General features: G+C 32.8%; 1 protein-coding gene across 1 annotated transcript in view; it reads left to right on the top strand.

Annotated features, from left to right (window-relative positions):
- The first annotated feature begins 3,761 nt into the window (after positions 1–3,761).
- LOC109546568 overlaps positions 3,762–25,911 on the top strand; it is a 65,005-nt gene continuing 42,855 nt past the window's right edge. Inside the window, exon 1 of the mRNA XM_048664987.1 lies at positions 3,762–4,025. Within this exon, the coding sequence (XP_048520944.1) occupies positions 3,971–4,025 (55 nt within the window). The 5' untranslated portion in view covers positions 3,762–3,970. The remainder of the gene's footprint in view (positions 4,026–25,911) is intronic.

Raw genomic sequence — 25,911 nt, 5'->3', positions numbered from 1 at the left:
TGCTTTAATCAGCCACCAAAAATATTCATAACCGCTCACAAATACAGTCGCTACATACAATAAATACATACCCACCTAAAAATTATTAATTAAATATGTGCCTGTCAATTTAATATTACTTGTAATTATTAGCTTCGCTGTAAAAAAAATTGTCGGCTGACAAAATGTATTTTCCGCGCAGCAAAATATTCTATAGGCACAGAATTTCTCGTTATTTTTTAGCTCAAAAATGAAAGTGATGCTACTATTTCAATTTCTACCTTCTGAGTTCGTCAGGTTGAGCCAGTCATATAACATCAAACCGTAGCCAATTTTCACTTTGCTCATTACGGATGAGTATTATCAGGAAACTATTTAATTTCCATCAATAAGTCTAGCGGTTTAATGATGACAGAACACACAAGTTCCATAAAACTGTATAGCTTATCGGGACATAATTACGCAATTCTGCATGGTTTGATTTATTAGCCTTCACCGACGTGCTTTGGCTTAGCGGAGTATGTCGAAAATTCACAATTGATGTTTTAGGAACCGAGTATCTAGATTATAAGCTAAAACATTTTCATAAATTGAGGATATAATTGTCTGGTCCCATGTAACATAAGCTCTATGGAGCAAATGCAAATTATTGGAATCATAGGCATACTATAATAAAAATGGTACAGAAGTTAGAAACTGGAGTTTGAAACACAGTTTGAAGACTGAAACACGGCACTTTGTGAATGATGCAGACACACATGCTATGATTATAGTAATATTCGGTCAATGATTTACGGTTTTGCTGGATTTTGTTTGTGTTATGCACATATTTTGACCCTAAAGATCGGTTTCATCGACCCACTTTCATCATGATGCTACTGCTATATTCAGTATTTCACTCATTTTTAGTTCATTCATATTCTTCACTAAGTTGTCGCTCCAAAATGCACACTTTTTCTGGCGCTATGATGATTGTGACATTTGTTAACAATATTCTGTATTGTACCTTGAATGAATACCAAGAAATACAAAATTATGTGAGAAACCTTTACGAAAAGGGTGCAAATTTGTATTAAAAACAGCTATAAATTTGTGAAAAATAAAAGTTCCTAAGATAGTCTGCTTTTCATTTACAATTTGAAGCAACATGAATGCAATTCTGAATGAAAGAGAAGAAAGGAATATTAATCGAATTCAAGAACAAAAACCTGTCATACCGGAGATGTTTCATGGACTTGATACCTCGCTTCCTACTTGAGCAATAAGATAATTTATACAAACCTTTCCAGGAAATCATATTCTGCTCATTTTCATTGCTCAATAAACATGAGCGTCATTTGCATTTTGCAGTTAAGAAAATCTTAAGTCGGAAAAGTCAAGTAGACCTGCGGGACAAAGCGAGAAATATTTATAAAGGATTGCTAATCATTGCTACAAAATTCTCTTTTGTGACTGAAACATGTATAATGCAGATTCATTATATGAGATATACAGGAGGATTCAGTGTACACATTACAGGCCGCCAAAATTCAATAATTTTATAATATAGAAATAATAATTATGATGATATTTTTATATATGGTGTACTAAAATAATGTTTATTACTTGATCATGACTATCTGAAGAATTCATAAAACGTATTCTTCCATTGTTAAATATAACGCTCCTAGCGAAAATCAATTCGTCACTGAGTAGAATAAACGCTGGAATTTGGTATACGTACCCAAAACACATTTAAACTAGTTTGGGACTAAAAATTATTGGGACATGATTTTTTAACCTTCTGACGTGAATAGGGCCCTAAATATTGTTGGGAACAAGTTTGCAACACATTTGTTTCTCTTTTCGAAAATTGGCTAATCGAATAATCTCCTTTTTAAACCATCGTGTGCATATTTGCTAAACCGCGTACTTCAAATGCACCATTTAAACATACCAATCAATTTTCGCAAAAGTAATATAAAATGGCCTTGGGCGATTTCTTCTTGTCAAATCTTTTTTGCGAATTTTCCTACGGGTCTACTCTTTTGTGAATGTTTTTTATATTCATTTATATTATGCTCAACATCATACTGTATGCAGCGCACGTAATTTTAATCATGACTTTCATTGCAACAACCACAAAAAAATATATAAAATCTCTTATAGAAAAACTTTTCACTAATATCAAACATTGGTATGCCATTATCACTGAAACTGTGCGTATTTATACACAGGTTCATCTAACACTTAAAATCTGTAATGGGTCATCTGAATGTACATAAATACGGAAATATCTAGCAATTTTTCTCCACGTAATACTACTAATAACACGACAGTAAGCATTTGATCATTTTCTGATTAATTACAGCTGCCTGCTAAAGTATTGTTGCTTTACAGATTTTAAATATCAATTATTTTATGTAAAACTGCAATTGCATATTGATTGCAAGCTGGTGTTATGCCCGAAAAAGTTCAATACGCGTGGGTCATATATACTTTTGGGTTAACTGGCACAAAAGTGCTCACTTTAAGGAACAAAAATTGCCTGCGAAAGGTGTACAAAATTCTTTAAGGCTCTCCATTTGTTTCAATCCAATGAAATAAAGAACACCAGTCACGTTTTACTTTTATCACATTTGCCCTTAGAAATTATGGCGCTAATAAAAAGTTGAGCTTATCCTGCAAAAACAGATACATGACCCTACGGAGGACTCATATCCTGTAATAAAAGCACCAATTAATTTGCTGATAAAAAGGTCAATTTTTTTCTTTATGGACGTAGGTGAAGTTGAAGTAGAATTTTAAATTTTGATTTTGTTCTATTTATTGATGTCATTTTGGGCAGTAACATTTCCCAACGTGCAATTTATCTTTAGTGATTTTTGTATATATTTAATACCCTGTAGCAAACAGGGTGATTCAAAATGTGGATCGTGCTTCTTGAGGAGTGACTGAAGTTTATTTATATGGCACACAACAGACATAATAACAACATTCCTGGAACAAATTCGCTTTTGCAGATGCAAATCAAGCTAAGTTCTTCAATGGCCATTTGGTTTACTAGATTTAGTATAGACAAACCTTACAAAGAAAAGCGTGCAAAGGTGTTTAACAGGCAACTTACTGATATTTTCTGTTTGGCAAAATTGCAAAAAGCGTAATGCCTAGAATTCCGGACTCTGGTTATAAACCTATTAAGATACGTCTAAACTTGCGAAGTCGACATGCAGACTAACTAGAGATTCAAAACCTTGAGAAACCTAATTCAAAATATGCTAATTTTTTTCACTTAAATTTACACTTTACCCCCCAGCAGCCCTGCTGCTGTCGAAAGCGCTTGGCCATATGCAATATTCAAGGGTTCAATTAAGATATACTCTTGATTAATACACACTTCATTACAAAGGAAGTCTCGTATGATCGCAATTTATTTTTTGCTTATATGATCACCGATTTCAGCTATTGATTTCCGAAATTTACGGCCCCAAAATAATAAGTAATATTTTCGTCGATCCACTACCCAATTATCCTTTTAGGAAACCGAATCGAAACTGTTTCCACCTAATGGTTAGAGCTGATATATTTCCTCTTCTGGAAATTGTGTTCAATATTATTACGAAATCTTGCGTGAAGAAAACCATTAGGAGTCGGAACTTGACACTTTCCTCTAAAATTAAAAAAGTTGGAAAAGTCGTATATCAAAAAAGAACATACAAAGGGCGCGCGCAATTCTTATACTACCACAAATTTATCCCGTCGATCTAAAGGGTCTTCCGATTATTTCTCTTCTGTATGCATCCCGACGCGCACGGACGCCTATCTCGTGGCTTCGGTCATATCGTCGCGACGCTTTTAGAAAAGTGGCTTGTTGAATTTATTTGGGACTGCTCGAAATTGTCCTAATCGGGTCGAGATAAATTGCCAACTTCGAGGCATGTAGTTGTACTTGCTGCAAGAGACGAATATCAATTATTTGAAATAATTAAGGTAGACTGGTGATGTGATAAAAATGTGGTCTTTAACAGTGTTTGTTATTCTTTGTATGTTGTTGAATGCAGTACGAGGTAAGAAATTAATAAATTGCGACCATACAATACAACTCGCAGTTTATCACTGTGCACTGGGCTACTGAATACTGTGATTTTAAACTCTTCTTGGCATGCGCTTTTGAAACATGTTCGAAGGATGAACTTTTCTCCATTCGTTGAAACGATAAGCTGCCGGTTGACATAAAAGGTTTAATATCATACTATTTATCAAGAGTTTTATATTTTTGTAGTCCCATCTAAAAACGATAAAAATATTGAACTCCGATTTATACCTTCTGCAAAACGCACTGCTAGAACACTAACCAAAATACATAGATGCGGAACTTAAGAAACAGCATTAGATGCTCAAGGAATCTTCTATATGGAATGGAGAATTGTTCAATTTGGATCAAATTTTAACACTTGAACATGGTATTGCAATTTAAAAATACATTTCAGTCGTACAGGATATTATTGATCATATTACTAAGAAATATGACCAAAAGTTTCTGAGATTGTAACAAAATAAGCAAACATTAGTGTTCCCCAAATCGTGTATTCTTGAGCGGCAGTTTACAGGCGATTGAGACGTTTAGCTTCCGACGAGAAAAATATCGACAATAAATCAGGGTAACGTCAGCCTGTACGTTCCCAACCTAAATCTATGGATAAAGCTTTAGTTGCTTGTGAAGGGAACATGTATGTAGATATACAAGGATGAGTTTATTTGCTAATTAAAACCTACTCTTAACCCATACACTTAATATGATTTGTTCTGTGGAAAAAAGGGACACAAATCTAGTTTTGAAGCGATTTTGTTAATTATTTGCAAGTACATTTTCATTCTAATCATTAAGCTATCTAGAATCTAGTCAATTTTTTTTTTAAATCAGTTCAAACGTCAACATTTATTGATTAATCGCATCATTTTGGTTAAATAATTGTAACTGCTTCCAGAGGTGATATATTGTCATGAATAAAAAAAAATAAATGTTAAGTAACCATCCAGCTTAACAGCCGCACGGTTAAGTAAAAACAACTCTTGGTTTCACGCAGCATAATGACAAACCAATTGAAACTATTGGATCAAAATCATAGAGGTTAAATATTGAGATGAAAATGTTTACAGCAGTCCGAAAAAAATATCTAAACCGAGTTATGACTAAAAAGCTATACAAGATTTAAATTGAATTATATTTCACGAATTCGATTTTTTTTCAAGAGTGTAAATAATAATAAAATTTATGAATACTTATTTGAAAATCACTTACTATTTATGACCATTTCTATTTTCGACTTAAGCATTTATTCAGAATATTTAAACATGGGCGTAATTCCTCTGGAGGTATATTTGGAGAGTACGGGAAAAACATATTATTTTAAAACACACAAGCATACAAATGCTTTCTTATTACCCCTCTAAAGTGGCATTTAAGTGGTTTGTCTCATGAGAACATATATGTTTGTACCAAACATGTACTTGTACCATATTTAGTAATCTTTTCAACGTTAAAGGAAAACAAAAATTGAAAGTAAGTTTTAAAGTATTGCTTTACTTCGGTATGGTTGCGGCAAAATGAAAATTTGTGCAGTTATGGACTATAGAGATATTCATAAAAACGGAATTGGAGTGAGATAAAATGCTATGAACATTAAAAGTTTTCTTACACCTTGCAGCACCCTGATAATATTTTCAAAATCAAAAAATGCGATAATAAAACATTCATGAAACCGAAAAAAGCAAGTACTGCATTAGCAATATGCTTATTTAGTTATGTATTTAGGACAAAGTCTTTACAGAGTTTAATTAAGGAGCATTCATTGCGTAACAATTATATTTTACTGGTTATTTTTGATCGCTTCCACGTCAAAAAAGCTGTTTTTCGTTGGAACCGCCTTTAGCAGAAACTAAGTTTCATATTTGTGGTATAAACAGATCGTTTTTCTGTTAATATAAATGTACCTCTTGTGTCATCACTTAGCACTTTCGATCAAATATATACATTCTGGAAATGTTCTTTCAGAAAATCACTCGTTATTTTCGAGTGCGTATTCTTTAACAGAAGATTTGAATTTACCAGGGTATTCCAAAATTAAGACACGACTCTCAAGTCGAAGATCTGAAATAGAAAGTTGCAATTCTTGTTGAAATTTTGAAACCTACATACAAATGCAAATATTTTTATCTAGGTCCACATACATACTCTATGCAAATATTTACCTATTTTAGAAAAGCTGATCGTATCAGATGCAATAAATTTAATAGTAAGAAGCAACACTGATTTACGTTCGTAAATGCTGAAATTGAAATCCGTCTTGTTCGTGACAGTATCACACACGATCCACCATTTCATGCTGCACCAAAAATTCAAGATTTTAATGGTTTTTCCATCTCTCTTGAAAACGTTACCTTTCACGTAGGAAACTGAGTGTGTTGTTTACTCATCTATTTAGTATTTTCCTCATGATTGGTGGAAAAGTTATTATTTCGTCAAAAAAATATTCGTCCACGGTGTTTATTCTTTGTTTAATCGTCTACAGAGCCTGCATATCTAAATTTCTTTCAAATTTGCTGACTACTCACGGGGCTTTAGTCCTTCCGGGTAATTATTTTTAAATGATGATTATCACCATAAGTACTTTAGTTCTTTGTATTAACTGTAAACGCATTTGCATTTTGCAAAAAAGTTCAATTTAAATTCATAAGTAAGGAACATCAAGAATGTACTCTTTTATCGAAGGGATTGTATAAAAATATCTGACAATGCCCAAAACATTAGCTCGATCTGTATGGTGGCCGTTTACCTTTTGAAATTTAAACATTTAGTCCAAATGCCATTGTTTCGCGCAAATAGGTAAATACGAAACTAAATACCATCAAACATTGTTATGTGGAAAATACTCAAAGTTTTAAGCTTTTTAAGCAAGAATTTAAAAACCCAACCAGAAACGAGGGCTCTAAGTTCAAATCTGCTACTTGGGGATCAGTATGTGAAAACATATAAAAAAAGCACTGAAAAGGAAGTAAACACGTTCCTGGGTATTTTACGGAAGTAAACTTTCTTTTTGGACACACTGTATATTCTTCTAATCTTATTAAATGATAGACGGTCAGATTTCGTGAGATTTGTGAATTGTGGTTGTAGATGCATATATATACTCGATGAAACTCTGAAATTTGTCGCAATATATTTTGTTTTACCGCAGTCCTTTCCCTACATACTTTCTGATAAAACTGTACCATAAACTTAAAGTAATACAATTTGCCCTTCGTATAGTTCAGAAACAAACGGGTTGTGAACAATTCAAAAAATGTATTACATTCAGTTATGAAAATAGTTTCGAAACCCTACTGCTGAAAGTTTGCGCAGCAAAAATTGTTAATTAATTTGAGCATGCCAAATGCTTGTTAGCGTAAACGTTTAAACTTGCAATTAAACTAAGCGCGCCGAACAACTAAAAGCTTTTGAATCAGTTGGTTTAACGTAGGCTTCTAGCTTCAAATAACTAACGTATTAAATAATTTAAGTTTGTGTTATCAACCTTGAATGGTTTTTAAAGAAATACACGGTTAACTAATTTGCAATTGTAAAATATACTCTTGTGATTAATCCTGAAGTTACAAGTAGCCTTTACATCTATTGCAGGCTTTATTGCACAAAGTTATCATATATTTAACTTTAAAGTATACAGCGCTTTTGAATCAATTGCAGCAAAAGCTAGGAATTTTTACATAAAATTTCAGTGTCTGTCATCAACCCCTTAGGCGTCACAGTCGCCCTTTCGCAATTCTTGAGTGACCTTAGATTATTCTGCAAAGAATGCGTTCTATTGTTTTGTATAAAGCTTGAAACTGTGTGTAGCATATTCAAACGATCAAAATAAATCGCCACCACCATCACAATAAAAAACAGTTAATCGCGACGCTTTTAAAATAGAAACTCTTTAAAATCTACCGAGGGCACTAGACACAATGCGTATAAGCCCAGAAAGTCAATCAACATCTATTGGACCCAAAACCAAAAACCTAAACATTAGCACTTCTGATGTGACTCTTCATCTTAAATTGGATACATAAATTTCCTTTTCTCATGCCTTATTTCGATGTGATAACAACATTAATGCAAATCATGAAATAGCAGCATTAAATATTTTCAAGATGCAGTGTTTTATTTTAGTTTGCTTCAGTTCACTGCTAATTTCAAGGTGTTAACCATGTTAACCAGGAATCTGCTAATAAACTTTTGCTAAATCATACTCAAAACTACTAAACCTAATAATTAAAATGTGGTTTAATTTAAATCATATACTTTATGGCTCGTGTTTTTTCTCTGCCAACAATGTACGGAACTATATCAGCCAATTTATTTTTCCATCTCGGAAAACCTAGGTCTTTCCGTGAAAAGCGCCAGCAGTAATTTAATTATATTTCAGTAGATATATGGAAATTTTATTCAACGTTGTACAAGAATGAACTACAAACAATCCTAAGCGGATTGAAACAGAAAATTCATTATTTTTATAATTAAAACGCATTTAGAGAAGTTGTGGCCGTACCGAGTGTGTTTTTATTGATTCATTTAATTGAAATTGTCCGAAATTTAACCATGCAAAATAGTAATCTCTTAATCGTCGTAATAAAAATAAAAATAGTAATCGTCTTCAGTTATGTGTCTATATAATCGAATTTATATCGAGTACATGGTTAGGTGGATAATATTCGCCTCAAAAATGAGAATCGGTCGGTTTACAAAGTTTTAAAAAAAAGATAACATTTGCCTTGATTTTACACTATTCCTGCGATAATGTATATAGAACATTTGGAAGACACATTCAGTAACTGTTACCGTATAATACAGATAGCAATGTTAACAAACAGACGATTTTTTCTTCCTCGTTTATGAGTTTCACAAATTCTAGTTCAAATTTACCTGTGCACTTATGCAGTTTATATTCAGTTATTTATTCACGATGTTTCCTAGTATTTCTAAACCGTTTGTTGGAGTGAACAATAATTTAAGTGTGCTTGCAATGCACTAGAAAATGCATTAGCAATAAGTCTTTCTGTTCTCAGAACCCCGAAAACTGATCATGTCTTTGAAAATACTTTCAGCAAAGATAAATATTTTTATTATTTTAAATTCATTTCTATGCAGATGACTACGATTTTGCTTAAAAAATTATTCATGAGTGAAATGCGGAACTCATTTCTTGTCAAAAATACTGAAACAAATAAATGGGACCATTTACATCCTGAATTTATTTATATTTTAAATGTGAATGATTTAAATTTAAATCCATTGTGTGGTCTACCGACACTTCTTTGAAAGGTCATCAATCTTGTATGTCCATCGGTCAGATGTTTCTCTTGTCACATGCCCCATCCACTGCTACTTGAATTTTGCCACTGCTCGATAATACCTGTGATTTTTATTTGTCTTCGCCTGTATTCGTTTCGGATCCTCTCCTTCTTCTTTCGATTTTTCTATCTGTTCTTTAACTTGTATGTGTTTTTTTCGCCGATTTATTGTCATTACCAAGCTTTGTTGTGTGTCCAAGGCATGTATAATGTACGACATTCTCTATATCTATGCTGTTTAATAAAATTTGTGGATTTTGTTGGCTCAATTCCTTCGTCTTCTTTCATTTTATTTCAAGACTTACGTGATTGGTAGAGTCATTCCATTCAGGTAGCATATCCTCCAGTTTAGTAATACTTGTACTGAGTACAATATCGTCTACGAATCTCAGGTGATTTAGATAGCAACTTTCGATCTGAATACTTCTATTTTCCCAATTAACGTTTTGGAAAGCGTCTTCTAAAACCCTAGTGAAGAGTTTTGGGAAGTCGGAACCTTGACAGTGTTAATCCCTTGATTGATTTAAACTTGGAGTGAGGTGTTTTCGTAAATAATTTGGATTAAGTTGGAATATCTAGTGTCCATGTTCGAAATTAGTACTAACTGAAAGCTTTGAAAATTAATTATGTTCAGAATATCAAAATGCTTTACAAATTTTTATATACGGTAAAATAATACAGAAATAGCGCCACCAGATTCTTGCTCCTGCTGCACAAAATATAAACTAATCTAATCTGAACAATTCAAAAATCGATCTGCCAGAAACGTGAAACATACTTTGGAAACTCACAAAAAATAGCTGCTGCAGAACTGCAAAAACATACAGTTGGACACATTTTTGTAAGAGCATGGCGCTATTTCTTATTCATTCACCTAAATATATGTAAATTAAATAGCTGTTCATAAAATATGGTTGTTGGATGCATATGTTAGTGGCTCTTCTACCTCTACTGACTTACAATGTTTATTACAATTTAAAATCTTGTTTTTTCAGTGATTTGTGGTCTGTCGTATATGTATCACAGTCAGTGAAACGAGGTCAAACTTTAAAACGTTTTTAATTTTGCATTATAAGGTCGTATTTGTTTAATTATTGGAAACCGTTAAGTTCACTATTTGAACGTGGATTGATTTCAGTTAATTTAAACTCAAATTACAAACCTTTAAATATAATTCTCCTCTTTAAAAATCTGACGATAGGCGGAAGAAATGTTGAATGATATTCTACAGTTGTGTTGTACAGTGACCAAGAAAAATCTGCACAAAACCTGTTAATGCGGTTTCATGTCTTGGGTTAAGGCTTGTCACATGGGCTTAATCGTTGCTAGTGAATATTCCTTTCAGTACCAATTCAGCAATTAACCGTTCAACTTTCATTATTTTAGCTTTTCAAAAAAGTCAATTTTCTTGCAATAAGCAGCACACGCTAGGTTCTGTGCATTGTTATGTAAAATATTTGATTCTTGTAGAGTCTCTCCAAGGACGATAAACTTTATACATGTTCGACATTGCTAAACAATTAAAGTTTTGAAAAGCGCAACTTAAAATGTTACTATAAATATTTGGGACGGTTCACGTGTTGGGAAACCAATTAATGCCGATATGCAAGATTTCGGCTGTGATTTTCCATAAAAGAAAAGTTGACTGAGTTTAAGCAGATTTAGCAATATTATATTTTTTGTACGTAGCTAAACAAGCAATTTGCCAAACGGCCTTTGAGCCAATTGAAAATATTGCGCCTGCAAAAACTTTGCTACTTGAACAACCGAATACAGAATAATCCGGATAGTTGACCTGAAAATTTGTATAAAGCATTTTATTTGTACTCACTAATGAATGACTCCAATTTTGAATAACTGTCTCATCAAGCGATATGAACTAAATAATCTATAGAGCATATAAATTAAAGTCGCATTTCGGATGTAATTTTACATTTTTGTATGTTCCACTTTCGAGCTTTCTGCTCTCGCCATTGTCAGAATCAGTCATATCTCTTTCGTGATGTATCACGCACAGTGAATCAAAGCTGGAATGAGGATATACAAAATAGACATACTGAAATTTAAAGACGTAGACCGAGCAAGCAACAAGCTTTATGTTAAAAAAGTCCAAAAGATATATTGTGGATGAGTCAGCTCCCGTTGCGTTTTTTAGTCATCCAGTAAAACTTTTTGGCAGTCGTCAATCAATAGCCGCCTAACTTAGATATGCCAAATTAATCAGTCTTTAACTGTGTTTAAAACATAATCTAATTCTAATTCTCCTAAATTCAATTAACTTGCAGCGATTAACTAAAATTGGAACTGTCCAAATTTTCTATTTATAAAATCATACATTTCAAACATGGGGAAGTTGCCCTGCAAATAATTTGGTATGAGATCCTTTTCATCACTCCTACACTGATTAAAACGAACCTATTGAATGGCTGAGGATTTCTGTAAATGTTGCAGTTTAATATTTTCCAGCAAAGGCACCAAAGACAATTAATAACAGGAAACATGAGTTGAGAAATAACATTTCATTAGTGGCTGGAAAAATTTCCCAAATCAGTTGGAATAAAATAATTTAAAAACAGTTTCAACACCTAAAAACTATTTAACTGCTATATGCAAAGTATTTGGTCACAAATAATCATCTAACTGAGTAAAAAGAATCATTAATTTTGCACCAATACTGCGTTTTCAGCTAAATAAATTACTCCAACTCGTAGCGAAGAGGATCACGCAGAAAGTTTTAGTTATTGTCAGCTGTCTGTATGTATTTAGATTTATACGAAATCAATATTTGAGGACAAATCGCATCATAATTGCAGTGCGACTCAAATAGAGTTTTGTTGGCTCAAGAGCACAAAACAGAAATGGAATAAACAGAGTTCCCGCATTGCTTCTCTGGAACGTTCATCGTTCGCCAATGCTTTCGGGATTTACAAGTGTTTATTGTGTTGGACCTGATAAAGGCATTGGATTGGAGATAAGTGCTGTGAATATGGTAAAAGTTTAATCATCCCAACTCTCACTAAAATAGTTTAATTAAAATGACTATTATTTGATTTGAAAAATACAATTTGTAAAAGATTTGTATAAGTTTTAATAGAGAATATCTTTCCTATTATTAAATTTTCTTTACCGCTGGTGGTAAATCGTGTGTTTAAGTACAAATCAATTTAAAGTATCGAAACATGTCCCTAGATGCTTGGCATCGAAAAATCAAAAATTTACCGCTAAATCAGTAAGAAAGATGAAGGGCGCTATTCAAATAATGCTTAAATTGATCTAAAGCTTTTATTTTGAGAGTAAGCAACATTCTACCAAAATACTTATAATTGAAATATGACCTGAATTTATACCGCAAGATTTTGATTGATTTGGATGAAATATGGAGCGAGTATACTTGACGTAATGTGGAGTAAGAGAAAAATATAAATAAGACCTAAAAATTATTTCCACGACGGCAAATTCATGAGGAAATAGTATATTTTTCACTTTTTGCCATGAAGTCAGTCATAGCTTTACAGCTAGATAAACTTTGTATGCGGAAACAATTTTGGTTATGTATGTTAATCTGCTCAACGCAAATATAATCAAAAAAGTCATCGGATTGTGATTTTTGGTGGTCAAAACATGACTTTTGGTGGTAAAATAACAATGATTTTATTTTGTTTTTAAACTCTTCAGTATTAATACATGTTTATATTTCTAATCAAGTATTTATAAATAAAACTAATAAATATCAAATTATTTTTCCATATAATTGCGGAAAACCCTCTCAGTTTTCTATTCAGAACTAATATTCACTCTCAAATTTGAATTCTGCTAAATATTCCTTTAGAAAATCTTATTGTAGTTAAACAATTTCTCATTAAAACTATTAAATACTATGTTTTCTTCCGATAAAAGATCGGAAAAGTATGGAAAAACTCTGATTTCCATAATTTTACAAAACTAATGTTCACTCTATAAATTGCGTTAGTCTATACGATTCTTGGGTAAGGTCTATCGCAGATAAAGAATTACTTATAAAAACTGATATTTGCAATGTTTAAGTTTAATAGTTTTTACGAACAATTGTTTCGGAAAAGAATTATATTTTTTTGCTTTTTTGCTTAGATTTAAGTTCAGCAGATTAAAATACATAACTAACGCTGTTTGCGCAAAAGACAATTCACTTGCTATAAAGATATGAGTGACTTTATAGCAAAAAATGTGAAATACCCTATTTCATCATGAATTTGCCGGCTGTCGAAATTATTTTAAGGTCTTACTTATATTTCGTCCTCATTCCATATTACTTTAAATCAGTTGGCCGAATCTTGAGAAATTAATAATTCTTGCTAAATCGTTGGTAATTTCTTAGTCATCTATTTATCGATTTAGTGGAATTATTAACACATGCATCATCTCATTTTTATCTTCTCCTGTCTTCTTTAAAATGCTTCATTTTTTAATTTACGTATGTCGGTTTTGTCATTGTAATCAAAAATGTAGTCAAATTATTGCATTACAAAATACGATAATTTTAAAAATCCTATCATCTTCTTCGGTTTTTCTAAACGCTATTTCATATTTCTGTGCAAGGATAGTCAAATACGAGATAAGTTGGAAACATTGGAATACATTATATCATAATTTTTAAACATGTGTGCCATCATTTTATTTTTTTGTAACAGTTATATCAAAAACTGAAACTTTTCAAGGAATATTCAATGTCACATACACCCAAAATGACGCTTTAAAAATGACCAAGTTACCAACCAGAATGGTAGTGCTTAGTTTGATTTTATAAAATTATTATTTTAGTAGAATAGAACATAATTACTTTCCAACCTGACTTTCCAAATGTAATTTAGTAATGCAATGCGGCCAGTTTTAAAACAATCCTATCTGAACAGGACGAGACCAGCTTCTAATACTGATTAGGATTAAAAGCATTTAGGAAGAGCACTTGATTCGTAGCTAGTACGCAAAAGCATTCGAAAAATGTTATACAAACGAAAATGCAATTAGTCCATTTCTGCAGCTATGAGTATGTGAAGTGAATACTCCATGGTTCAAGAATTGTGTGTGAAAAACTTTCATGGCGGATTTTGGAAGTTTACAAAAACTTGTGTAATTATTTTGAATTGCTCTCTTTACGTCCAGGATTTTTGTATATTTTTTCGAACTCCTTGGATACATATAAAGTATAGTTAAATATAAACATAATCACACTAGTGCAGAACAGTCCTCTCAATATATTTCCTCGAAAAGAATGCTCCTTGATCTAAGGCATCACATAAAATAGAACTTTATTCTAACGTCGAACCTCAGATTGTACACAAGTAAACACATAAAGATCAATTTGAACCAAAAGTAATAATTTCACCATTGATTCTGGAGGTGCACTAAAGTTATAATTGCTTCCTATTTTTTTGGAATATTAATGTTTGTGACATGTTTAATTTCCTCCGCCGTATATATTTCCTCTCACAACATTAAACGTTTCAATATTAGACTATGTTAATATAGCCTAGATTATGCAACAAATGTTATTAACATAGAACTGCACGCTAATTCAACATTGAGTTTTGTTTTAACATCAGAAACTAAAAGTTTAATCGAACTACTCTGGACCGCATGCATAATGAATGCATTATTTATGTTTCGTTATAAATTGTTCCAATTACTGACGGCAAATTTAATTATTCTATTTTCAATGCGGAGCAGTTGACCACCAAATATGTTAACGCTATGCCATAAGTTGTATATCAATCACTTATTTTAAGTATTTGGTACGTGGCAAATTTTGAAAATACTTTATTTTATTTATATTATACATGCAATTCCTGGGTTCGATTTATCGTTCAGGTTAGCACTGGGTTGCCACATAATGTAGTGCAACACAATAAAGAATTACCTACTTCTAACGACTAAACTGAGATGCATGCCGCAGATAGTACTGAAAATAGAAAAGAAAATAGATGATTGTAATATTTATTTGTTTTTTTTTGAATCAACATGTAGAGCAACACTACTTACCGTACATTATGTGGCACAGCATCCCTAGAATACTCTTACTTGAAAGTGCCCCAATTACTAAAATTATTAGCTTTTTGAAAATTAAGCAAACGCACAGTCTGCATGTACAATTTTAGAACAAAAGTTTGAAATTTTCATAATCTCATCAGTAAAGGCACTCAAAACATCTAAAACGATTGAAAATCGCTAACTAATCTTAATTCCCATTTTGGTAAGCTCAGCCGAAAGCTGTGAGCTCGTGAAACTCGAGCGATGTCAGCCTACGTTTCAATCAGCCGAGATTTATTTATATAAAGGGCTTTGAAGAGTTATACTTTTTAATTTAATTTACTAAGAAATACTGATTAAAATTACTTCTACAGGTACCTGGTGGAAAATGTTCAGGTTCCAACTTTAAGAAAACATAAAATTGAAACACGGGAAATGGTGAAATAGGGATGCAGTTTAAGGGTTGCAAAGGGTTTTCTGCGTTTTGCGACATAGACTTGTAGATAATAAAAAAATTAAAAGCTTATATATTTTTGAACAGTTTTTGACAACCTTAAATTACCCGACCAAATGGCGAAAAGCCGATATTTTAGTATTTTTTTTTCCGCGCATAAATGATTGAATTTACATGAAAATTTGTACCTATGTCTTTTTTGGTGTTTATTAACTATGCTTTTTTCGCAGTTCAATAGGCCACTAGCTTTCGAGTAATGTTCATTTTTCGAAATAACTATCTATATCTTCCACGAACGATGTCTTGACCTTTTTTGTACTTCGTTCGTGTGTATGTGGTCCTTACTTTAAAATTCTTTAAGTGAGTTGGTGGTTTATTTATCGTTAATCCGCTTAAAATTGCGAAAAACTGAAAAGTCCTTCTGAATCATGATTCTTTCAATATTTTCAGGTTTCGTCATTATTTCTCGTAATAGTGGCCTATATTTACATAATATGAGTTGCCTTAATTTAAGATTATTACTTTTCAAAGAACTAAATTACAGTAAGTAACGCAAACCATCTTGAAAAGGTTAAATAAATAAAATAAAATCTTTGATTAGACATATTAACGCTGGAATACAACTATGAGTAGAGATCCGTTTGAAATCCACACTTATGACCGCTTATAGACCTTCAAAATCGGAAAAAAAGTATCAAGACAATGTTTATGGAAGAAAATGGTGTATAAAAAGAAGTTATGTAACTCGAAAACTATTTGGAGGTATTAGGGGCTACGAAAAAGTCAAGCTTATTCAACACCAAAAAAGACACACTTTAACATCTCTTTATGTATTAAAAAAAAACGTTTTTTAGCCCTAAACTGCATTCCCATATTGCAAGTTCCAGTGTTTTCGTGTTAAAATTTTAATTTTTCTTTTGTCAGCAACATTTTTCACCTGGTCCTTGCTTGTAATTAACTTAAGTAAATTTAGAGCAAATAGTTTCTGCAACAGTTCTTTTTATTACTAGAGGTCCCATTTTGCAACAGAAACCCCCTTCTCCACCTATTTCTGAAATCGATGTTAAACATCTTTCAAAAAATCAGTTGCTTATTTGATACCCATTAGATCGCGGATGTCGCTGGAAAGGAAATTGTATAAAGGAGGGTAAATCTCCCTTTCTATTTACAGTCTTACTTGTTACAGTCATTTCATTTTTATCCTACTTTGCCTAAGAATAAAGCTTATTTTTGAATAACTCATTATTAGCTTAAAGGTATGTTCATTGTAATTGCCTTGATTACGTGATGAATTGTAAAGACTGTGCCTTGCGGGAAAAAAATTTGAGGTTTATTCCACCACTGAAGCTTTGGTTTACTTGAATCAATCATCTGCAGCAGCATATTGCGATTTACAATGTCGCACCAGATAGGTCTAAAAATACACATTTACTTTTTTACCTTGGACATATGGAGTACGGTCTATTCAATTGATACCTTGATTTTGAATACAAAATCTGGATAATAATTGTGACATTTTAATAGCAGCATATTTCATTTCTATATTCAAACAACAGTTTAATCGTAAAACTGGAGAAGCCAAATAAGTCGTATTTTTTTAAATCCAACAGCAGTGTTGATAAATTTACGTGTTCATTGACGCTTCGAATTCAGCTTTGTTTGTTATCTTCGTTTCGGATGTAAATTGGCGTTAGTAACATACGGGACCACCTGCTCCAGACTAAATGCAAGCAGCTGGCAGCCCATTCGGTAACATAAATATTTTCGGAATTTTTAACATCTCGGATGTGGCAAGGTATTTAAATCTTCAGCACAAAGACAAAACATATTGCACACGTACTTACGGCAAACCATGCGGATAATTGTGTTACAATGCTTTGTTTTGATGACTGGTTTGAAACAAATGATATACATTTCCAATTTGTAATGTACATCCAATTAGGACAAGCAGTAAATGAGCCATATTTTCGGCAAACGTCCCTAAAAATGAATGTTTAACGCGTATCATTCATTCCACAAGAACTTTTTTTAGCTTTACGCAGGGTGATTTAAAATTGATCTCAGTGATTTTAAGGGCTCAGTAGAAGAGCACCAGAAACTTATAAAAACATTTTTTTGGACAACTTCCAAAAGATATTAATAGGCGAAAATCGAATTTTAACTATTCAATTAAGTATAATTTTTAAATGGTCCCATGTTTGATTGGTACCCTATCGGTGTACTTTGCTTGTAAATTATGAAAAATTTTTATTTCAGAAAAGTACTATTCTACAATTGTTTGACGAAAATTTGAAAGCTACAGCTAAATATATTTTGTAGTATACAGGGTGATTTACGTAGTCAGTGCATTAGACGTTTTCCAACTTGCGGTTATTTCAGAAACTGACAATTTTCTTTCCGGACATAACGTGTTGCCGAAACTATTTAAAATAAATTTATCCCTATATCTATACAGGGTGTACGAAAACTATAAGCTAACTTTCTTACTTTAGATGCAAACCCCTAATTTCTTTAGCCTGCTTGGAATGGCCTTCCTGCCAAACTGCGAGTTTGGGTAACCCTACTTTTGTTAACTTATCTCTTATAGTTTTCCGTGAAGACCCCCGGACGAATCACCCTGTATATTAACTGATTAGTAGCGATTTTAGATAAGAACTTTTTTATAGTTAGTTACATTTTGGTTTTCGCCATTCTTCAGGCAACAAACATGTTTCGTTCGATAGCATGTTTAATTCAACAAGAATGAGCATGCTGTTTTGGGTACTTTGGCTTAAAAATGTCCAAGACCTCTACCATTAGAAAAAAAATATATTTGCTTACGTTATTGATATGAGTTACAGCGTTGCTGGTGAGACACTCTATATAACGCAAACGATAAATATTATCAAACCGTCCCCTTTATCAGAGTCAAAGCATGCTTGCCGCCTTCAGGTGACACTGATAGATTTACTAATTAATTATTATAGTTGGCATGATTCTGATTTGCGGCTTCAGAAAATGTTTCCATTAACTTTTCAAACGTATTGAATGGCTTGAATAATTTGAAATCAGAGGGATTATGTCTGTATTTCACACCGGCGTCGTCACAGCCTTAAACCTGTTCTAACGTTAACAAGATTAGATGCCTCTTCTAGTCCAACCAAGTCCAATATATGAAATCGTATTATCAGGATCTAGTCTCCAATAGCAAAACACGTCAATAACTCACTTAAGGAAAAACATTGCAAATACGTTATAAACTTTTTCTATTTACGAATATTCAGAAAAGTATTAACATCATGTGGAAGTTTTCATTAATTCGGGATTTATTTCCCTATTTTATTAGAACGTTACCTAAATTCCTTAATTTGCGTACAGAAGCAGGTGGCTGTGCTAAAACTACAAATGCAGTGGCATTCTCAATTTGTAAAATATGCCATAAATCCCTATATGCACATTAAACCAGCAAATCCCCATCTAACTTTCTACTTTATACACGATATAAAGTTACGAGTTTGAGTAAACAGGATGCCGATATTTTCTAACATTTAAAAAATGGCGTTTAAAAGTTTCAATGTTCCAAAAATAAAAGCAGTATTTAAGGTATTTAAAGAGCACTTTATGTCGACCTGCATTACTGTCGTGCGTTAAAAAGTCTCTTTAAATCCCTAGAAAGTAGTAAAATCGTCAATGATTTATTTACGTTGAAAATAGATACAAACGCTAAGGTATTTATAGTGTATTGCAGGTAAAATGTACGTTGACTAAGACTTTCGAAAGCTACTTATTTTTTAAGAAGTCACGATAATTGACACTTAGCCAGACAGTTTCTTATAGAAGTCGACGACAATATTAGCACAACAGAAAACATCCATCTTAAAAAGTGTCAATTAACTACTTTAACAGTCAAGAGTATTTTAAAAGTTCAAGCTCGTGGCATAGTCGAAAATTTATTCGTGCCGTATTTCGGTAGCCAGATGTGTTTTGTTTTTAGATACAGGTAGAAAAAATCAGACTTGCAACAACTTATTTATCAGAGGACAGATGCGAAACGTGGTCAGTACTGCCCTTGAAATTAAACGATAAATGTTTTCAATACTTGGTTAATATAGATTTGGATAGAATGTGCTGACATCTGCAGCTTAACTTTATAAACGAGTATAATTTTCCTTTTCTAGAATAATTTTCATACACAAAATAGGTTTTGTATGAGGACTTTTTGGAAAGTACGAGCAATATATAAAAATGTATCCTAGCATAGCAACGAAATTTTCAGTAACATTTAGAATTCTCATATATAAAACCGGAATATATTTTCCGATGTTTTTCTTTAATAAATTCAATTGGGTTTTAGAATCCCATTAGCAAATTCGAAACGCACCCATAGAAAGTAAATTAATATAAAAATTTGTTCGCATGAAATCCGCCAGCATTTGCATTGGGTTCGGCTTTGGTCAGTGACATTTTCTGCCCTCAGAATACCGCTCTAGACCGAACTTAATGTATATTTTTAATTAGATAGGGTGTGTCAGAGGCAAAGACCTTCCCTGACATGAGACACGCTTTACGCACCTGTTAGTAATTACGGTTTGGGCGAGGTATGCTATTATGACGAGTAAAAAATTATATTAAAGCTCCTGAACCTAATTAATGGTAATTTTATTTAACAACTTGTGTTGTTTCTGTCGTAATTGACATTATTTCACATGCGATCGTAAAAAATAAAATACCGTGCCTAAGCAGTTTAACTTAATTTTACATTCTCTAAAGAATGTAAAATTAAACGCAGTAAACAACGATAAAGCACTAAACAATTGTGTTTTGTCATTGCGACCTAGATGGACGAGTAAGAAAGAAACTTTGCTTGAAGAGCTCATGCGTTTTCCTGTACCTGTACAGTTTTCATACGATCTGAAAGTGCTTTTGCTTTGCAAAGAGACCATTATTAGGACCGCGGAAAATACAGCAAAGAGTAGCTTTAAACGAACGAAACAATACCAAATGTTCCCCGTCACATTTGGTATTTCATTTTCCTTTTACTGTTCACTTTTGTTTGGCTAACTTTCTTTSGTTGGCTTGGCCTATTAGAAAATGCTAGAAAGTCTGATTACATGCACGTGTGAAACAATARCAAAAACTAGCCAACTAAACCGTTTGCTTATGTCRTTGGTCGACTATATGGAATCATTTTATTTAGCATTTAACTTTGTCATAARTATAAATATAACTAAAAGYCAWAGAGAGATGCACTAGCTGTGAGTATACAATATAGTGTAAGTTTGMTCAGTAAATTTGTTKTAAWAACTTCCGATTTTGTTAGCAGTGTTTGCAACTTAACTTTGTCGTTTATTTAGCTGCGCGGATGGAAGTGGAATGCTGACCACTCGAATGCCACATGTTCTAATTTCATTACACCGTTATATTTTTGTATTTAACTAATTGTAATACAAGCTTGCTGCTTCTATCTATCCGGCAAAACTTAATTAATTTCACAGTTTTGTGTCGAAGAAAATTACGTTTTGACTAATTTGTAGCTTGCCACTCAGCACCTGAAGATAATGAAGATCAAACTAAAAGACACCACATCGGCTTGAGCGTAGAATGGAGCAGACTGAGTACATCTCCAAAAAGTCGTTAATTGTAAAGTCCAAAAATATATCGAGACTAAATAACCAACAAGGTTATTCCCTAACAATGGGAAATGCAGAATCTGGATATACTACTTTAAATGATGGGAAAATGGTTTATTTATACATGTTAAATGATGGTCGTTGGTGCAAGCTTGCCTTATCGGAAAGTTGTTATTTTCAGAAAAACAGAATGTCAGTCGTAATTTTAATTAGTTTTGCCATTATTCTAAAAACGTCTTCGTTGGAACAAAAGAAAATTGAAAGGTTTGATTTTTTAGGTCACTAATCAGATACATGATACGATTTTCGCTTTGCTCGTAAATGGCAATACTTGCGACCAGTTTTGCCGATATTTAGATCAATATTTTTGACTGTATACGTTTAACACCAAATTTAGTTCCATACCTAAAAGAGCAATACTTTCGACATAAATTAAGTATTTCTACTTCATGAAACAGGTAAAACTAACAATATTACAAGTTATTCAATAGTTTTCTTGACAATTGACACTCAATGTAACACTAAATTGAAAAATCCAGGAGATTGAAGTCTGCATGTCTGTGTGGCCATGCAATATTGCGACCACGGCTAATCCGACTATTTAGAAAAATTGCTTCTACGTACGTAACCATTAGCCGAGGAAAATGTGGCGACGCTCTATCTTCAAAAATATTTCCGAAAATGTTAATCAATCTCTTTTTAAATCCTCAAATTAGTGCTAATAACACAGAACTAAACATTTTAAATTCATATTAAGTGTATTGATTTTACAGGATGGGAATTCAAAGATTCCTACAGATGATGATTTTAGCAGTTAGAAGCTCCCCAGCGAGTAAAAGTTCCCCAGGGAATATCCTCATCTCCTCATCTGTAAACAAAATTGTTCTTAAAAAATTCGATCGATGCCTTGTAGAAAATAAGAAAATATATAAGTAATACCATTTAGTGACATCAAATTCTGCACACGAAAAAAATGAAATAGACGTAGTTTCACGTTTTTTTAAATTTTTGAAACTGTAGCCCGTAGTATGACTGCTGTGGTCCTGAAAAGTCGAGTCCTGCTATCTGAACTTTCGGTAACTGTAACTTTTCCTGCCTGCTCAAGAGTTCATTCTTGAGGCGCTGTTATTACTCTTAGACGATTATACAAATTTATAAATATATGTCATACTATATCCAGTTGAGAAAATTCATCAAAATTTTCGGTGCAAAAATGCATAAAATGACTCCCATTTCTTGGTTGGCAAGAATGTTGTGTCATTTTCAGGAATTTTTAAAGACTATGACTGACAGAAAAGCATTTCATAGCCCAAGTCTTTATTTATCTAGTTTTATAAAAGAGCGCATGGTTTTTGAGTGATTTTAATTTTGAACAATTGATATAATTCTCTTTTAATTTTCACGTTTGATTAAAGTCTAGTATTCATCGATTTTTTATAGCGAGTGAAAATCTACCAATCTAATTGCAGGCAAAATGCGTCGCAAGTACCTCCTCTATCAGTAAAACAAAAATGTACCTTACGCCTTATTTTCCACCTCAAGAAAACTGTCGTAACAAAACCTTTTTTGGGTAACAAAACCTTAAAAAATTTACTAATTTATGGCAAAAAAACGGGATTGCACTAGAGTCATAAGTTCAGAGTTAAACAGACAAGGTAATGCATTGTTAGAGAGAGGAAACTCTTTACACTAAAATTTGCTTCATCTTCAATAATACTTTGCAATCTTGCAAATTTGTCTTTGAGACTAATTTTCTCATGTTAATCAACACTTTCAATGTTTTTCTCTCTGTCGACTACAAGCGACAACGTGAAGAAAGTTGATTTTTTCTTAAATGGACAAGGAATATCATTCAACCAAGATTTTAACGTACATCGTACGTAACAAGACGTACCTAAAAATGCCTTTGACGTTCAGAAAATGGTTTTCTCTAAACAGAACCAGGAAGAACACGCTGTTATCTATGTCAGAAGTTTTAATGTTGCCGACATCCATTTAGAATAGTTTTTATAGTAACATGACAGAGAATGAAGTTCTTTAGGTGCCATAAGAGAAACTTTTAAATCACCCTAAAAAAGTTGTAAATCCGTTCAAAGTTGGAGAAGCAATTAATTTGGAAAACCGACAAGTAGTAGAAAGTGCACTGTTGTATGATATTTTAAATCATCTGAGTTTTCGCTATTTGCAGTAATATTTCTTTAGTAAAGCTCAAAGTTTTTCTGGATACATAATATCTTACTTTTTACCAACCCCCAATTCTATCCAGTCAAGTAAAACACCTAACTTCCTATTAGCACGTGTGTGCCAATAATAATTAAATCCAAAATTTGGGCCTCATTTTTCTCACTTGTTAAGCTAATTATTTTACTTAGGAAAATTTTGCCTGTGTAATGAAATGTAAATCCAGTTAGTCCCGAGACAGTCTCTTATTCGATTTTACTAACCGAGTTAGTTTTTATTTTACATATCTGAATAATTAACTTCTCAGTCCTCAAGTCGGTAAAATATTCTGGTATTTGGTTTTGAAGTTCAAGTTTCGCTAAGACGCAGAAATCGAATTAACGGCATCGTCTTGGCAGTCGTTACAAATTTATTCAAATCGCCACATTAATATGAGTTCTGACGAAATGAGTGGGAGTTTCAGTCGAAGGTGCAATTATTTTTATCCATGTGAGTTGCTTTAGACTGGGCTTCAAAGTGAAAATCAAGTATCAGATATATTTGCAATGAAAATTAACATTGAAAATTTGTGGCGTTTTTTCCAACACAAATTACGTTTCCATTAAATTAAATAATTGAGAAAGATGCGAGTGATACCTCATATAAAACATATTTTTGTAATTAATGGATAAATTCTGTTAATGAAAATTGCCTGGAAATCCAAATTACAAGTCACTTGATTTCGCGAATATAATTCGGGAACTAAAAGTCAATGTGGTCCCAGAAATAACATTTTTCTAGATTCCCGGATAAAGTCGAAAAAAACAGAAAAATTGTAGAAGCTCTAAGACTACCCAAACATAAATAGTTATGTAAATTCTTTGAAAAAATTTAGCGGAGCTTTACTAACTGATAATGATCCAGCGTTCAGCAATTTGAATAATCCCGATAAGTGTAGTTTTTTAACTGCTCACTTTTCACAACCGCAAGGAGTTTCCGCGATTTTCTTCTTTCGATGAGTTTTCTATAGGAAAATAATCCTCCAAGAAACCTCTTGGAATTGATCCTGGCAACTCGATGTTGACTTATAATTATGGTTGTTTTATTTGTTATGATCAAATATACAAGTAAAGGTGAGGAAGATTGTAAGACATATGTTCGTCTGCAGACGGAAAGAAATATAGAGTGGTGATATTTCTATGGGGACTTGATTTTTCAAATCTAAAATGAGTTTTTCCCCATTTAATTTTTGTTATGTTTTCAATAGAAAGACAGACACTTCCAAATTTTTGCTATGTTCAATTGAAATTGTTTTTGAAATCATAGATGAACTAATATTCCGGAACTTTCGGATTTTGAGATTTTAAGAGATCGAATTACGTCCAAACAGGATGCGGTGCGACAATTCGGTGAGGGAGACAAATGTGCTATTAATGCTAATAAGATTAAGGTTTCCTGTCGACAATCTGCTTTTCAGGATAATTGTTCCGTTTTTATACAGGGTGTCATAATGGGTTGTTCCATGGAACGCTCAGTCAAGTAACAAACGAATGCGTATTAGGAACTCTATTCGGATAGCGGGATTGGGACTGAATCAAAACTATCTTTATTCTCTAATAAATAAAACCGGCGTTTTTCTTAAGGCTATTCTGGCCTTGTCCGATCGATAGTTGAAAGCGTTGGATAGGCCATGTCCGATCGGACACTCATTCTCAATATCTGATAGCATAACGACGTCATAGAATCAAAAATAGCTTCGCAAACAACCGAAGCAAAGGTCAAAACGTAGTATAATCTTACAGAATAAACATAGTTTTAATTCAGTCGCTGACCAAACAGAACTATGAAATTTTAAAGACACTACCAGACACGTAAAAAACGTATGCTTTTTGACTAGGTTCAGTATGAGACAGAACTCAACAGTCTGAATGAGATTCTACCTAGTCACATCAGCATTTTCTGTTCTGTCTGTTACTAATGATTATGTTCATTTTATGCAAACAAACGCTTTCAAAGTTCTCAATACAACAGAGGGAATATTTCTATCGAGTACTTCTCAAAAATACATAAAATACTTTCTCATGCTTCATAGGTGTACCCGACCTTGTGTGGGGTGGAATTCATTTATAGACGTAAAGCTCCTCATGTTTTTCTTTACCGACGATCAATGACAGCACATATGTATATTGTTAATATGTTGAATTTCGTACGTTTTATAAAATTGCCTGCTAGAAGGCCAGACCTGAATTCTATTGAGATTCTATGGGATGAATCAGGCAGCACTTCAAGAAATGGTCACCTTATCAGACCAATGGGCTAATATCCCACAGCAAAGAA

This window comes from Dendroctonus ponderosae, unplaced genomic scaffold (assembly GCF_020466585.1).
Source record: "Dendroctonus ponderosae isolate FM_Combo_2020 unplaced genomic scaffold, Dpon_F_20191213v2 Dpon_F_20191213_3, whole genome shotgun sequence".
Lineage (NCBI taxonomy): Eukaryota > Metazoa > Arthropoda > Insecta > Coleoptera > Curculionidae > Dendroctonus > Dendroctonus ponderosae.
Note: the sequence above shows the minus strand (reverse complement) of the source record. Positions and strands in the feature narration are given on the sequence as shown.